At 35.6% G+C, this 17,111-nt stretch overlaps 1 protein-coding gene and 1 long non-coding RNA gene across 4 annotated transcripts; both read left to right on the forward strand.

Annotated features, from left to right (window-relative positions):
- The first annotated feature begins 2,095 nt into the window (after positions 1-2,095).
- On the forward strand, positions 2,096-13,528 carry LOC132621587 (calcium permeable stress-gated cation channel 1-like). Of its 2 annotated transcripts, none has more exons than XM_060335916.1 (12): positions 2,096-2,518; positions 3,554-3,874; positions 5,162-5,308; positions 5,392-5,527; positions 6,397-6,498; positions 7,472-7,591; positions 7,744-7,824; positions 8,145-8,485; positions 9,157-9,402; positions 11,036-11,360; positions 12,580-12,813; positions 12,964-13,528. In XM_060335916.1, exons 2-12 carry the CDS (start codon positions 3,561-3,563, stop codon positions 13,219-13,221), a joined length of 2,304 nt encoding a protein of 767 aa, XP_060191899.1. In that variant the 5' UTR covers positions 2,096-2,518; positions 3,554-3,560; the 3' UTR covers positions 13,222-13,528. The 2 variants fall into 2 exon arrangements, with proteins under 2 accessions (XP_060191899.1, XP_060191898.1); XM_060335915.1 differs by having other exon boundaries at positions 2,096-2,491.
- Positions 13,529-13,869: 341 nt separating this feature from the next.
- On the forward strand, positions 13,870-16,816 carry LOC132622381 (uncharacterized). 2 transcript variants are annotated; one of them, XR_009575881.1, is made up of 2 exons: positions 13,870-14,954; positions 15,411-16,816. It is a non-coding gene; the product is annotated as an uncharacterized LOC132622381 (long non-coding RNA). The 2 variants fall into 2 exon arrangements; XR_009575880.1 differs by having other exon boundaries at positions 16,428-16,816.
- The last annotated feature ends 295 nt before the right edge of the window (positions 16,817-17,111 follow it).

Here is a 17,111-nt window from a genome sequence, read left to right on the forward strand (position 1 = left end):
TTAAATATTTTAAATTATTAATTATGATGCATTATAATATTTTTTACTTAGTTTTTAAATATGTAAATTTTATTTTAAAAAAATATGTTCAAACACAGAATCAAAACTAAGAAGTTAGACTCTCGTGAAGCTAAAAGTTTCAATTTTTTGGGAGGGAGATAGTAAAATAATAATTAAAAAAATTAACGTGATCTCATCCGACTTTTAAGGGACTTGAAACTTGTTTTTTTTTTTTTTTGAGATCTTAAAATTTGATATTCTCACAACCTTAACCTGGTCCTAAAAAGAGTATATATTGAGATGGATGAGATTAGTATTTGAGTTTGGGAAATGCAAAAGTTCCTATGAATTTTTTTTTCTTTAGTGAGTCCTAAATATATATTTTAAACTCGAAATAATGAAAGTATTTTCATGAGTTTTGGATGATTATTGAGTAAGAAAAATAAAATGCTAACCAACATAAACGGCTGTATTATTATTAATTTAAGAAATAGAAAGGATGTGACATGTCGGCACGCCTAAGAAGACTCCAAAAATCTCGTCCCTGCCTTATCATTATTTGGTTTACTACAAAACAAATTATAATGTGAGATAATCCCACCAACTTCTGCCAAGTTGCTAGTATTTATCGGAAGCTTTTGAATTCCAAATAGTTTTCCATACCATTGATTCATTAAAAGTTTTAGTGCTGAATACTTGACTGGTAGCGGTACTGGGTAATGGTTAGTCAAGTTTTTATTTGTTAATTAATTAGTCCATTTTAACACGGTTGAGCTACTAGGGAAAAATTTAATTTGGTATACATAATTAAATAATGTAGTTTATGGGAAGCATATCAAGTACACCAGAAAAAAAAAAAAAAGAAAGAAAACTTTGCTGGTTTCAGGTAAATATCCAATCTTGAAGTTTGACAACGTACAAAGAACGGTGGCTCATTATGTGATTTTTTTAAGGGTTAAATACATTGTACTTTTTTGAGGTTTAACATATCACGTATGCTTGACAGTTGACCCCCCACCCCCGCACTCCCGGCCAAAAAAATAAAATAAAAAAATCACATAAGCTTCCTCTACATTTGCCATAAAACACACGCATAAGCTCTTATTTCAAGTTTTATATTAAAAAATATCGTAATCTGCAAATAAACAGATTAGAAAAAATGCATTCTCTTATTCAGTTAGATCATGCATCTAGCACTGCCATTATATTCGTGTTTTAAATAATAATAATTAGACTTCCAACTTTCTAGGATGAAGAAAAATATAACAAACAAAAAAGAATGAAGGTAAATAATTAATGAAAAACAACTTTTACCGCTGCAAGAAAGGGAAAGTGGGAGGAGGATAAGGACAAAGAGAAGAAAAAGGAGGACCTAACAAGATCAAATATCTTATTTCTAGTATCAAAGTTAAGAGATCTAATAGCATGGGAAAAATAATATCTTTGCTATTGTTTTTTTAAATAAACTTAGTAATAATAATAAAATACTAAATATATCCCTATATTGATGTTAAAAATAATATAAACTTAGAGAAAATATATGCTCTCTCTTCTTACACTTTTTATGATTAATTACTATTTCAAAAGTTAAATAGCTAGCTTTTACTTTAATCACAATTTTTTCATATATTTTCTTATTTTTTTTCAACTTTAACATAATAAAACTTGTAGAACTCTTGATCAAATTTATAGTTATGTAAATTTACTTTAAATGATTAATATTGATAGTGGCTTGAGACAAAAAGAAATTAAAATATTTAACGATCAGCCTCGAAATCCCTTTATTATTATTTAAACAAAGGTAGTTTCTACAAAATAGTTAAATCTGTCTACCATACAATAGAAGAAGTCATTTTATGTAATTTTCAAAGCATAGGGGCTCAACTGAATATCAGACATACAGTGGTCCAGGCAAGTAGCCGTTATACTACCCACGTGGTATTTTGCCGACAGCTTAAGTAAGAAAACTTCTCAATAAATATAAAATAATTAATTCTAGCATTAAATATTTATTTTTACTTACTCCATATATACAATTGAAAAAGATCGATTTGGTTTCCACTGAAAATAATAACGTTAACATCACATCCCTTAAAAGCATCTCCGTGTTAGAACAGTTTAGACTTCTTGGCAAAAAAAAAAAAGGCTTCATTTTTCTTGCATATTGATCTTGTTTACATTATTATCCAAAACAGTACAAGAAAAAAAATCTTCATTATATATATTGGCTTGGTGGGTGGACAAAAAAAACTTGCCCTTTCCTTTTCTTGCATAATTTTCCTAGTATGGTAATTATATTCACTTATTACCCAAGATAGTGGAAGAAAAGGAAGTACATTACATAATTGTGGTTGGTTTTGGTTTATTTGGCTTGGAGTTTAGTTAAAGTAGGAGAAAAAGAGACTACTCTTTGCTTTGATGGAGCTTTGAAGTGATTTTAACTCTTCAGATTGGGAAATTGTTACTTTGCTTCTCTTTCTTGCTGGTTTTGGTAATTGAAACAACTCACTTTACAATAGTATGATCTTCTTTCTCTGTTTTGCTTTTTATGTTTTTGTGCTTGAAAGGGGTTTTAGTTGATGAATCTAAGTGCTTATTTGGGGTTTTACTTTTGCTTAAAATCTTGTTTAATTCCAATGAAGAAATAAGTAGTTTTCTGAATGTTGTATGAGCTTTCATGTGTTTGCTAAGCTCTGAATTTTGTTGATCTTTTGTGAATTCTGACTGTTAAAAAGACCTTTTTTTTTTTTTTGGTGAGCTGATTTTCTTATTCGTGTTGTTTAAATTGCCTTTTTACCATGATTTTATGAGTTAAAGAAATAGAGATGATCAGTTGTATTTTCCCTTAAATTGTCTTATCAATTACTATATGGTATTTTTTTGCCCTGATGTATATATGCATGTATAGTCTATTGTTTGCTTCGCAATTGACTGCATCCTTGAGAAGCTCGTCTTCTCGAGCATGCTGGTAATTTTGAAGTCAAAGTAATCCAACTGAAACTTCCTATAAAACAGTAAGTTGGTAAACAGCATCTGAATTATGTTAAAAGAGTTCATATTATAACAAAAAGTGGAGAGGAAGTATTTATCTTTGTCCATTGATGTTGATACTATAAATTTGTTTGGTGTTAATGTGTAGACAAGCAGAACCTTCAGCAATTGTGTTTCATTGTGTGAGGTTCCCTGTTTGATATGTTAAAACTTGCAGCATCTTATATGTACTCTGATTGTCCTTTAAAACAGTAAGTTGGTATACAGCATCTGAGTATTGTTATAGAAGTTCATATTGTAACAAAAAGTGGAAAGGAAGTATTTATCTTTGTCCATAAATGTTGATCCTATAAAATTTGTTTGGTGTTACTGTGTATACAAGCAGAACCCTCAGCGATTGTGTTTCATAGTGTGAGGTTCCCAGTTTGAGATGCTAAAACTTGCACAGCTTATATTTAATCTGATTATTCTCTCTCGTGGGGCTTCATAAGGCCCGGAAGTGTATGTTTTCCATTTATTTTAACATGCTGATCCAAGCAGGATATTGACCTTCTCTTTACAGGTACTAGATGGCGACACTTGCAGATATAGGCCTTTCAGCAGCGATAAATATTATATCTGCGTTAATCTTTCTTGTGGCATTTGCAATTCTGCGGCTTCAACCATTCAATGACAGAGTTTATTTCCCCAAATGGTATCTTAAGGGGTTGAGGCACAGTCCCACCCACTCTGGGCCGTTAGTCACGAAATTTGTTAATGTTGATTGGAGGGCATATGTAAGGTTTCTGAACTGGATACCGGATGCACTGAAAATGCCTGAACCTGAGCTTATTGACCATGCGGGGTTGGACTCTGCTGTTTATTTGCGGATATACTTGCTAGGGTATGTCTTTTTAATTGTTGATACCACTTTTGGAGTCATAAAGAATATCTGTGTGATTGCTATAGTAACCACTCTGTCAATCATGCCGGTATTTTTCTTTGGTCAACCATATTGATTAACATGTTACAATATTGTGTTATTAGCTTTTTATTTTGCTTTGTCATGTTAAAAGGATTCATTTCAGATAAGAATGATGCATGGTGCATCCATATGGAAATAACAGAATTGACTCTATGAAACGAACTGATATTTGAAGGATTAGTCATTGTTTATCTTTTTATTTTAAGTTAATGTGGCTGTAAATTTTTTTTGTTTAAAAAAAAGGTGACTGGCTGTATTTCTATTTAGGATATGTGACTTCTCATTTGATTGTAGCAGTAATAGGATTGACTTCAAACAGTAATCATAAAACGAAAAACCACATATTTGTTGTTGTAACAAGACCAAACATGGAGATAACAGCAGAAAAAAGTCAGAACATACTAATAGAAATGTTAACTGTTCAAAAAAAAAAAAAAAACCGAACATACTGGATTATCTCATCTTTTTTAGGGAAAAGGGTCAAAAATACCCCTCTACTTTAGGAAAAGGGCTAAAAATATCCTCCATTACAAATTTGGATAAAAAATACCCTCCCCTCATTAAAGTTTTCAAATATACCCCTCTTCACGGAAATTCCCAAAATAACCCGATTTCATTTTTAAACCCGCTCCATTTAAACCCGACCCAACTAAATAAAAAAACCATATGGGTTAGCCACTCTTGTGCCTAGTGGCTCCAGATATAGGACTCGGGAATAAGTTGGTCGCATATGAGTTCTTCATGTAATTGGGTCGGGTTTAAAAATGAAATCGGGTTATTTTGGGAATTTCGGTTAAGAGGGAGTATATTTGAAAACTTTAATGACGGGAGGGGTATTTTTGACCCAAATTTGTAACAGAGGATATTTTTAGCCCTTTTCGCCAAATAGAGGGACATTTTTGACGCTTTTCCCTCTTTTTTATCAGACTGTTGGTTTATACTATAAAATCAAGATAAATAGGTGAGTCACGTTTTTAAAATAGGATCTTTATCGTTATCTTTAAAGAACCCTATAAGAAAAGGGGATTTAGGTGTAACATTCAATCAGTCAAGTATGCCTCAGTCCCATTTGAGGTTGCTACAGAAACAGGAAAAAGAATCAGCATGATAGCGACTTTGTTTTCCTGCTAAAGTGTATTGCCTTTGTGTCTAGTGTGAGAAACTGGGCGGTCTATGATGATTACTGCTGCTTCTTGATTTCTGCAGGCTGAAAATCTTTGTTCCTATAACATTGCTTGCATGGGCTATCCTGGTACCCGTAAATTGGACAAATAGCACTCTGACAAAATCCGACTTTACTTATAGCGACATTGATAAGCTTTCCATTTCAAATGTTCCACTTGGGTCACTCAGGTTTGGAGATGTTGTCAACCAGTAAAATGGCAATACCTTTTAAACTCCATGGTTGTAATTCATCTTGACCTGGATTTTCGCAGGTTTTGGACGCATATTGTTATGGCCTATGCCTTCACATTTTGGACCTGCTATGTCCTAAAAACTGAGTATGAAAATGTTGCAGCCATGAGGCTGCAGTTTGTCGCTTCTGAAAAACGTCGCCCTGACCAATATACAGTATGTCACCTTAATTTTTGAAATTGAACATCTAAATTCTTCAGTGTTAACAAATTTAATCTCTGGGAAAGAGTGTATAATCATTGAAGCATATGTTGTCTACCAATGGGATAATGTTTTCAGAAAGTTAATATACATAGATTGATGCTGACATGGTATTTCTCCTTAACTGTTCAAACTTAAGAGAGTAATCAAAGTTTCAGCTTTCTTGTTTATTTTTGAAATTATCTTCTGAGCTTTCTGAAAGCAGTTTACAGAAGACAAAAGTTTACTTTTACCTCATTGAATTATCAGGTGGAGCGAAACATGTCCATGCATTTTTTGCAATGATATTCATAACAATTACTCCTTTATGTATATGAGCCATTTGATTAAGCAGTAGAAAGGCAGCTCAATAGTTGAGGATCTCATAATTTGCATTCCTTCCCCTTGATGGTGTTAATTATGCGGCTTTGTGATGCATTTTGTTCATATCTTAGTCAATTCATATTAAGAGAGTTGATGACGTTGGGGTAATTTGTTAGAAGGGAGTATACTATAGAGTAAGTATATTTGCAGGGGTTTTTCAAGTTTTGCTTTGCATATAGAAAATGTGTATTTGCATCGATTACTTGTGTATACCTTTTATTTTTTTTGAGATAGCTAATCATAGTAGTATTCTTAGATTTTGACACATAAATGGTCCTCCTGAGAACTTTCGTTGAGGAACATATCTACATTCTCATTATGGGTAAACAATTGACCAAGTGTACGTAGAATGAGTAGACCTCATTTGCTGTTGTCATTTGGATTCTTTATGCCTACTATCTTGAACAATGACTGCAACTTTTATCTACATTAATTCGCGCGCTAAAATTTGATTGTTACAGGTCCTTGTTAGGAATGTTCCGCCTGATGCCGATGAATCAGTTAGTGAATGTGTGGAGCACTTTTTCCTGGTTAACCATCAAGATCATTATCTCATGCAACAGGTTTGAACCTGCTGGAATACAAGTATCTCATGCTGTTCTACTGATAAAAAAGACAAGTATCTCATACTGTTTTGGTGTTTAAACATTTGAGAAAGTGATGTATTTTTCATTGTTGAAAATATGCTCCTTGTTGAAGCGCCCAGAGCTTTGGGCTAGTTGGAGAATTGTCTTACATTGAGCACACCCATTCACCCAAATGTGAAAATTTTCATAGTTGTTACTTATTACTGCAGTAGGAAGGGAAGAGATTAAGGAATTATGTCCTAGCATAAACTAGTTCTGCAGGGGAAGAAGAGGTTGTGCTCTGGGTGCTATTGAAGAAATTTTGCTCTGTATGCTATTTGTGACAACCAGAGGCATTAGGACCTGAAATAGAGGTTTTTAATAAGTTATGATGTGACAAAATAACATGGTCTAGCAAAGATCTGAATATAACTTATAGGCAAGGAATAGAACGCAAAGATCTCTGTGCCATTTGTGACAACCAGAGGCATTAGGAACTAAAATGGAGGTTTTTGATAAGTTATGATGTGACAAAATAACATGGTAGAACGTAAAGATCTGAATATAACTTATAGGCAAGGAATAGAAGTTTGAATCATCCACTAAGGATTTTTATGTGTGAAACCTTCTGAAAGTTTTCTTATCTTAAAAGCTATGATCTATTTTAGTAACTGAAAATTCAATGAACAAAATTCTGTAACTTTGTTCGTTATTATCCTTCTCATCCCTAATGCTTCTTTACAAGGCAGTTATCTGCCTATTCTCCCTTGTAGAATAATTATGGTCAGTTCGTGCTGATATGATGGTCTTAAAATTTAGTATCCCTATGTGAGAGAAGTCACTGGCATGTTGAATATTTCAATAGGATGGATTAAAATTTTCTTATTATATGCATATTTTTAATGTATGCTTTATGTTTTATGTTGATATACTATTTCATCTTTATTCACATAGTTGGATTCTACTATAGGGCGTGTATGATGCCAACAAACTAGCAAAATTGGTGAAGAAGAAGAAGAGTAAGCAAAATTGGCTCGACTATTACCAGCTTAAGTACTCCAGGGATCAATCAAAACGGCCTATGATGAAGGTATGGATGTGTCCCTAATTCTACAGATTGTTATTTCTAACTTTTAATACTATAAAATATGTTCTGAGGCTCAATTAGTACCTTTTTGACAAAGTTTTGTCTACCTTAAAAGGGATAAGTTGTTTCAGTGCATTCTTTTTCCAAATTTGCAGACTGGTTTCCTTGGCTGCTTTGGAGAAAAAGTCGATGCAATTGACCATCAGACTGCTGAAATTGAAAGATTGTCAAAAGAGGTAAATACCACACTTGCGTCTCCCTAAATAAGTTGAAAGATTTTCAATCGGCATGTTATTGACCTATCCGTGTTAGATCAGAGGTAGAGTGTGTCATGGATAATACTGAATGAATTACTTTCACCAGTACTGAACACTGATAGGTGTCTCTTTATTTATATTGGGAATAGAAAGAATCTCCACTAGAAAAAAAGATTCTCCTATTTACTAGAAAAAGATATCCTATTGGACATAACTTACCTTTTCATCAACCATTTACCTGACCTTGCTCTAAATCAGCTCTAATTCTACTAATGCCTTGGTTCTGACTTAAATTGTAGATAGCTGAAGAGAAACAAAGGGTACGAAAAGACCCAAAGTCTATCGTGCCTGCAGCGTTTGTCTCCTTCAAAAGCCGGTGGGGTGCCGCTGTTTGTGCACAAACACAGCAATCCAGAAATCCAACCTTGTGGTTAACAGAATGGGCTCCAGAGCCGCGTGATATATTTTGGAAAAACCTGGCGATCCCCTATGTTTCCTTGACAATTAGGAAGCTCATAATTGCTGTTATCTTCTTTTTTCTGACATTCTTCTTCATGATCCCAATTGCATTTGTCCAAACCCTTGCCAGCATTGAGGGGATTACAAAGAGAGCACCATTTCTAAAAGTTATCATTGACGTGTGAGTACCACATTATATATTTGTTCTGAAGTCAGCCCCATCTCTCGTTTTTAGTATTTGTTGTACTCATGATCCTTGATGGTGATATACCTAGTTCATCTATTTCAAGTCTCTTCGTGACAACAATTTCAAAAACAAAATCTAGTGGTTTAATATTTGTGAGTACTTACTGGAACTTGTTTGATAATTGTGTGAATAGTGCACAGTTAGTTTAGCTTTTTAGTCATTCCCTGAGATAATCGCTTTTATCGTTATGTCATCACTCGCAAAGAGATGCTTGACAAAAGAATGCAACCTAAAAATGCTATTAGCTATTTCCTTGGTAATGCTATCTATGATTATTGGGAGAACTACAAAACTGGAATAACAATTGTTGGGTATTCCATGAATTTTTTTATTTCTTCGTGATGCTGAATTGACATGACAAGTCATACTCAGCAATGAAACACTACTTTATATGCTGTATCAACTCTGCTAATGGTTCTTCCGAGTTCTTTTCTTGCTTTATCCTATTGGTCTTTGCACTAAGAAATGGGCTGTCGTCTGAGTTGGTATTTGTGCCAATCATTGATCGTAGAAGTTGAGCACCAGCTTATCTCAAATGTAGCTCATTTGATTTTTATATTTTGTGGTTACTCTTTCGCTAATAATTCTGCTGATCTATCATGCAGACCTTTCATCAAGTCATTCATCCAAGGTTTTCTACCTGGGATTGCTTTGAAGATCTTTCTCATATTTCTGCCTACTATATTGATGATAATGTCCAAATTTGAGGGATGGCTAAGCATATCAGCTCTAGAGAGGAAATCTGCATCTAAATTCTACATCTTCACTATTGTGAATGTGTTCCTCGGGAACATAATTGCAGGAGCTGCATTTGAACAACTAAATTCCTTTCTCAACCAATCAGCAAACCAGTACGTTGTTTTAATGAAAATATGTTACTAGATTTGCCTCAGCCTTTATTTCTTTAACTTGTGAATCAATGGGGAAAGTTTGGAAATGCAGTTAGAGTCTGCTTCTGTTGAAGGTAGAACAATGGCCACGTAAAGAGTGTGTCTCTACGTGATCATTGTTCTATCTGATGCAGGTATAATGATGTGTCTCTACGTGGACATTGTTCTATCTGATGCAGGTATAGCGATGTCCACATAGAGATATACTCTTTCATTTCTGCTCTAATCAGTTATTCAGAATAGTAAAGCAACGTCTTTGGACATACACATGGAGTTAAGCCTGATGCCACTGAGACCTTGTTTTCACATACTCTGAAAGATGTCTATAACTATAGAGAAACGACCGAGCACAGTCATTCTCGTATTGATCCTAAACTTGGCAATCTCCTAGGTCAAATGTAGCTTTCCAGAATGTCCACTCCAATGAATCAAATTAGAGTACACAAACAAAAGACCTAGTTTTATAGCGAAGGGGATCAGAACTGATGGCCACTTTGGAAGGACGTGGTTCCTCTACCAGAGGCATATCAGTGTCTGGGAAGCTCAGTTCTCTAGGGACTTGGAGAAATGTTTATTTGGGGGACCAGTTTTGTAGTCCTGGTGAAGTTGGGTGTTAAAAGAAAACAATAGATATGTGACCCCTACTAGAAGAAAAAGAGAAGGAAACAATTCATATAGGCTAGGCTTCCTCGTGACAAGTGGCCTCATCCTATTTGTGAAAACGCTCATGTAGACCATGCATGCCATCATGTATTTATGTTCTTTTACTATCCTAAAACCCACTCTAATTACGAGATTGTTCCTGTTCAGCATGCCATGCTCTAAATTTCTACCTCCAGAAGTATGTTACATGCAGTGTTATCAAAGGCGCGCTTTAAGCGCGCTTAAGCCCTGAAGCGAGGCTCAAAACATGTTGAGCGCTTCGCCTCGCTTTATGTGCGCTTTAGTGTCGTCATCAAGGCTCTAAGACATACTTTCCTTGCCAATGAGCCTCTCTTGAGGAGGTGACACTAGATGATTGATAGTTCACTTTATCGTAATATTTTTACAATTTTTTTGTCCATATATTTGTTTTTCATGCTTATTATTATTAATCTTGGACTAAACATATATATATATTTGTATTTTTGCACTATTGCGCTTTTTTTCATTAAAGCCCACACGCTTTATTTGCGCTTTGCGCTTAAAGCCCCAGCTGACCTTAGAGCTTTTTTGTGCTTTTCGCTTTTGATAAGACTGGTTACATGGGACTTAAGTATGAGTGTTGAATACTGGTATGTGTTTGACAAGTCCCTTTAGTTTCTAGAAGGTTTTCTTCACACCTGAGAGGATAGCTAAGTTCCCTATATCTTAGAGAGATTTAATTGTAGCATGTTACATAATGTCTTGTCTTGTCAGCTTGACTAGGAGTTGTCTTATTGAGTCCAGCCAATATATGGTTGGTTCTTTATGTGCTGATTCTGCTAGTACATTCGTATTGCAGAGTCTTATATTATGTTTCTATTAGGTGATAATAAAAGCTTTCCATTCTTTGATAGTCCATATCTTATTACCTAAGAGCATTTTGCAATAAAATTTCCTATATTTTCTGCAGAATCCCTAAAACAATTGGTGTTGCAGTCCCTATGAAAGCATCCTTCTTCATAACCTATATAATGGTGGATGGGTGGGCTGGTATTGCTGGAGAGATCCTAAGACTGAAGCCACTAATATTTTACCACTTGAAGAATTTTTTCTTGGTAAAAACTGAAAAAGATAGAGAAGAGGCAATGGATCCTGGAAGCGTTGGTTTCAACACAGGAGAACCACAGATACAATTATATTTCTTATTGGGGCTTGTCTATGCTGTGGTCACACCATTTCTGCTTCCGTTCATATTGGTCTTCTTTGGCCTGGCATATGTAGTATATCGTCATCAGGTTCGTCTTCTCTTTTTCTTTTCATTTTTATATCTTCCACTACCTTTAGTTTTTAGAACATGTGGTGCTTTATTACATCATATTGTTTATAAGTACACAAACTTGCTGATATTGCAAGAACTTCACGTGCACTTGAGAGTCTACTCATAACAAGTATATATGATAAAGACACTTTATTTTAATTTGCCAGTTTCAAAAAAAGATGAGACACTTTATTGTAATTGTAACGAATATGGCGTCAAGACGAAATTGATGTCCTTTGAAGTAGTTTTGTATGCCCTACACCTACTTAAGTGAGATGCTAGGGATTACCTTAGCTTTGATGTTGGATCAGATATGGAATTTCATGGGATCCTTGATATGTTGTGTTCATATGAAAGCCGTTTTAATGTTGTATCTTGGACACATGCAACACTATATTAATAACTGGGATATTTGTTAACTGGTTAGTCTTTCCCATATTGTGTTCATATGAAAGCCGTTTTAATGTTGTATCTTGGACACATGCAACACTATATTAATAACTGGGATATTTGTTAACTGGTTAGTCTTTCCCATATTTTATTCAGACGAAGGAAATATGGAAACTTGTACTGCTGGAGATGCATGTAGGATTGAGCTGTACAACTATCCTTGATACTCCCTCTGTTTCAATTTATGTGAACCTATTTCCTTATTAGTCTGTGCCAAAAAGAATGACCCCTTTCTATATTTGGAAACAATTTACCTTTATGCAATGATTTATAGTCACACAAAATATATGTTGACTCATTTGACACCACAAGTTTAAAAGTCTTCTCTTCTTTCTTAAACTCCGTGCCCAGTCACAAATGGGTTCACATAAATTGAAACGGAGGGAGTATAACATATAATGACCCTTTAGTTATTCATTGTGAATAATGTAATTAACAAGTCTGCACAGCAGGTCTATTATTATGGTAGTGTCTTCTATTCATTTAATACTTCTATGGATTGTTTGTGTACATTGTTTGTGTACTGTACTTGTATTGGCAATTGTTCTGCATGAAAAGGAGGAGATTTAATATATCGGATTGTAGATGAATTCTCTGATGCTTGATAAAACTTTTCCATGACCGATTTCACATCTCCTAGTAAATCTTATTTTCAGTCTGCTATTTGCATACACTACTATCTGGACATATGTTTGCATGTTACAATTAGCTTTTTTCTGATGGATTCTTTTCATGAGACTTTGCAGATTATTAATGTATATAATCAGGAGTACGAAAGTGCAGCAGCATTCTGGCCAGATGTTCATGGACGTATAATTTTCGCTCTGTGCTTCTCTCAGTTATCTCTACTGGGCTTGCTAAGTACAAAACATGCTGCTCAGTCAGCACCTTTCCTGATTGCCCTTCCAGTGCTGACCATCTCATTTCACTTATACTGCAAAGGTCGTTATGAGCCGGCTTTCACCAGATATCCGATACAGGTGTGTAGAAGCACATCTCGCAAATAAGAATTTTCGCTGTTATAGTAGTTTTAGCTCAGTTTTTTAAAACATTGGCAGTGTTTCCATTTTGTTTTTCTCCAAAGGCTTCTAATTTCTCTACAACTGATGCTATCTTCTTCTTGATTACAGGAAGCAAGGAGGAGAGATACTCTGGAACAAGCAAGGGAACCGAACCTTAATCTGAAGAGCTACCTTCAAAATTCTTATGTGCATCCTATTTTCAAAGATGAAGATGAGGATGAAGATGAGGACTTCATGATGAAACTGGAGAACGATAGCGTGCTTGTCCCCACCAAACGCCAATCAAGAATGAATACACCAGTGCCCAGCAAAATCAGTGCTGGCTCGTCTCCGTCGCTTCCTGATGCAGTTGGTCATGAACATTAAACAGCTTAGTATGTTAGGTTGGAATATTTCACCTCCTTTATGCATGAGAGTTCGATCATGGAGCTTCAACATTAGCAATGGTACAGAGAGCACTTTAACACGGCATATATGAGCTGGCTGCACCTGTTTCGCTGAAAGTACAAAACACTGTAGAGAACTCATGTTTCTAGCGTTGTAGTAGCATTAGAAGTTTTGCTCACTTTAAGGATGTTGAGATTTTTAGCAGTTGATGGTTGTGGATACGAGGGATATATCTTGTAGACAAGCTTTGTAGGAAAGGTATTTATCGATCTCGGTTAAGAAGAAAGTCGGATTTCTTGGTTGGTCTGTTTATTTCATTTGTACCTATATATGTGAAATCATTGTAACCGTCAATGATTCAATCAAAATAAGCAAGATTTACGTCAGAGATAAAATACGCGACACTAAAACCAAGTTCTTTTTAATGTGTCACAATTTTGTGAAACAAAAGTGGAGTACATCAACCTAACTTCACTAAACATAAAATAAAGGAGGCAAATATCCTCCTTAAATAAATATGTGAGTATAAAATAATCTAAAAGAAAAGACTATATTATGTCTTCTGTTCTTCATAGTCGTTTAAAAGACACTTGAACATCTATTAAAGAACGGAATAGGTTAAAAAATGCTCCTAACGTTTATGATTGTGTTTGAATTTAGGTCGCATTCAAGCACTCACCAAATTTTCTTCCTCAATATGTGAAACCAATGGAGTCGTAACCCAGGTAGATGAAACCATCGCGGTCATTCAGTTACCTGACCAATATATTGCTTTTGAAATCTCACTCGAGATTCGGTATTCATTCCTGAAATTAACAAATGATTAATGGGCACTTTGAAGCAAGTGGATCCTAAAAGACTAACCTCGTAGCTCACTCTGATCAATCGGTTCAAGCATTGACAAACCCGTGTAGACAAGGGCGAACACTCATCGTTTGCGGCTAGGACTATATTACACCCCGTACTTTCATGTTAGAATGCGCCGTAAGTGAATCAATATGAGCCGGAGAGGTTAAGGGCCTTTACAAAGATAACGGTATGTTAAAACAAATGTTAAGAAGGAATCGTGAGGGTTGGAGTTTGGACGAATCGAAGATGTTATAACCCGCACTTTCGCGGTAAAAACAAGGAGTGCTTAATATGCTAAGGAGGTCATTTTTTAAGGTGTTTGAAATGCTTAATAGTCATATGTTATGTTTTGAAGGTCAAGCGAGTTGTAAAACAAAAGTCGGCAAAAGTTGTCACAAGTTACGTTCATAAGTTTACCGAAAATTTGGGTCAGATGTCACTGAGCTTTTCTCCCAATATGCTTGGAGAAATGGAGTGATCCACGCACCATATTGAAGGTCTACGAGTCTAGTTTCCAACGCGTTATACCGTTCGTCGATATGATATCGGAGTAGAGAGATATTCACATTTTAGCGAGACTGCGCATGCAGCCCCTTTAGGACCCACTTTAGGCGGTGGAACTTTCTAAAAGTGTATAAAGCGGTGGGACTTGATCCTTTCGTCATTTCTCACTCATTTCAGATCCTATGCATCCCAAAATTCTCTCCAAAATGTTTCATATCACCAAAGAGCAAAATCAAAGGTAAACAACTCAAATCAAACGCCGAAAATCCCGTGGTGCTACTGAGTTTCTTGTTCTTCTTGTGTTTGCTGATTTTGGACTTGTTCAAGCTCATGTGGAGAGTTGTTCTAAGTGTAATAAGGTAAGATTTCACTCCTCCTTTATGCATTGAGCTTGTAGAAGTCATAGCTAGCTTGTATGATTGAGAACCCGTGAAATAAAAGTTGGAAATCGTAGTTGTGTTGCTGTTGCTTGTTGAACTGTTTTGAGGTTGTTCTTGTGGTATTTTATGACTGGAAATTAATGGTATAACCTTAGTATATTGTTGTTGACATGTATTTGAAAGAATAAAGGGTTTGAAATTATAGTTTTATTAGTCATAAACCGAGCTTGCCACTCGTTGTATCATTGTTTTGAGTTGCAAGCTTATTATAGAGTTGCTGGTTGTTTGGGCTGTTGTTGTGACTCTTATGAACTTGAGGAATGTGGAATAAACAGGGGAGATGCTGCGTATTTTGTTATAAAATAAGTTTATCGTTCGAATTACTATAGTAGTATTATTTTTAGTGTGATGATAGTGTCGTTTTTATTGTTGTAGATTAAGGTACGACGAGTTGAGCTTATCGTGGTTGTTGGGCAGATTATTTCGCAAGGCATGCAAAGGCCATTCCCTTCCTATCATTGGCATGAATACTACTAAGAAAGAGTCCATTAAACGTACGAGGAAAGAGTATAACATAGAGTTCTCATATTAATAGTTTATATAAAAGAAGAGTTGTTTATAGAGCCTTTTGTTATCGTTATCATGTGTCAGTTGTATCATTGGCATGAATACTACTAAGAAAGAGTCCATTAAACGTACGAGGAAAGAGTATAACATAGAGTTCTCATATTAATAGTTTATATAAAAGAAGAGTTGTTTATAGAGCCTTTTGTTATCGTTATCATGTGTCAGTTGTATTAGATCGGCCCTATCAGAATTCATATCCAGTTCTTGCTGGTTTAGCGTCAGTAGAAGGGACAGAGAGATTATACATATACATAGAGACAGATATACAGTACTACTATTATATATTACATCTGCCCGGCCTGTGAGCTAGAGAGATATGTCCGGCCTGTGAGCTAGAGAGATATGTTCGGCCTATGAGCTAGAGAGATATGCCCGGCCTATGAGTCGGAGATATTTACTATATATATGCCCGGCCTATGAGCTGGAGAGATATGCCCGAGCTATGAGTCGGAGAGATATGCTCGGCCTATGAGTCGGAGAGATACACCATATATATGCCCGGCCTATGAGTCAGAGAGATATATTATATATATGCCCAGCCTATGAGCCGGAGATATATATATTATATATATGCCCAACCTATGAGTTAGAGAGATATACTATTATTACACAGAGATATACACAGCCTCATAAGGCCATACAGAGATAGTTATGCTGTTATATTATATAAGAGATGGGTTAGAGCAGGTAAGTGTAATTCCAGAGTATCGTTGATTCTTAGTTGATTTCATATATCAGTTTTAGTTATTCAGTTGCCTTACATACTCAGTATATTATTCGTACTGACGTTCCTTTTCCGTGGGGCACTGCATTTGATGCCTGCAGATTCTGATAGACAGACAGAGAGAGCTCCCCAGTAGATAATGCAGAGTATCAGCTTGATTGGTAAGCTCCACTTCATCCGGAGTTACCAGGTCTATAGTTAGTATTGCTTTGTGTATATGGAGATAATGGGTAGGTCGGCGTCCTGTTCCGACCACAGTACAATTTGATCTTCTTAGAGGCTTGTATCTTGTACATTCAGTATATCAAAACAGTGGCCTTCTCGGCCCTTGCCTGTATCTTGTTTTGGCTTTTGCTGTTTACAGATATACATAGTGGCCTTGTCGGCCCGTTCAGATATGTATATATATTGAGATGATCCCATTTGGAGAGAGGCTCATCATTTACAGATTATAGAGTTCGGCCTTGTCGGCCTGAGATGTTATGTTTTATTTGCAGTTGGCCTTGTTGGCTCAGATTGTTGTATGTATGTCTAGAGCATGAGTTACTGATGGTACGCTAGGGATCAAGTAAGGCACCAGGTGCCGGTCTCGCTCCCCAGATTTGGGGCGTGACAAACTACCAGGGTATTTAATCATGTTCGCTTCCCATGCTTTCACACCTTAAAGGTTCCGATTAATTTGGACGCCGCATAAGGTTCCTTAAGGAGAAACCATTTCCAGTTAACATTTTGAGGACTCGAATTAAGGATGAAGAGATTATGCGGCGTCATTTGACACTCCCCTT

This window comes from Lycium barbarum, chromosome 12 (assembly GCF_019175385.1).
Source record: "Lycium barbarum isolate Lr01 chromosome 12, ASM1917538v2, whole genome shotgun sequence".
NCBI lineage: Eukaryota > Viridiplantae > Streptophyta > Magnoliopsida > Solanales > Solanaceae > Lycium > Lycium barbarum.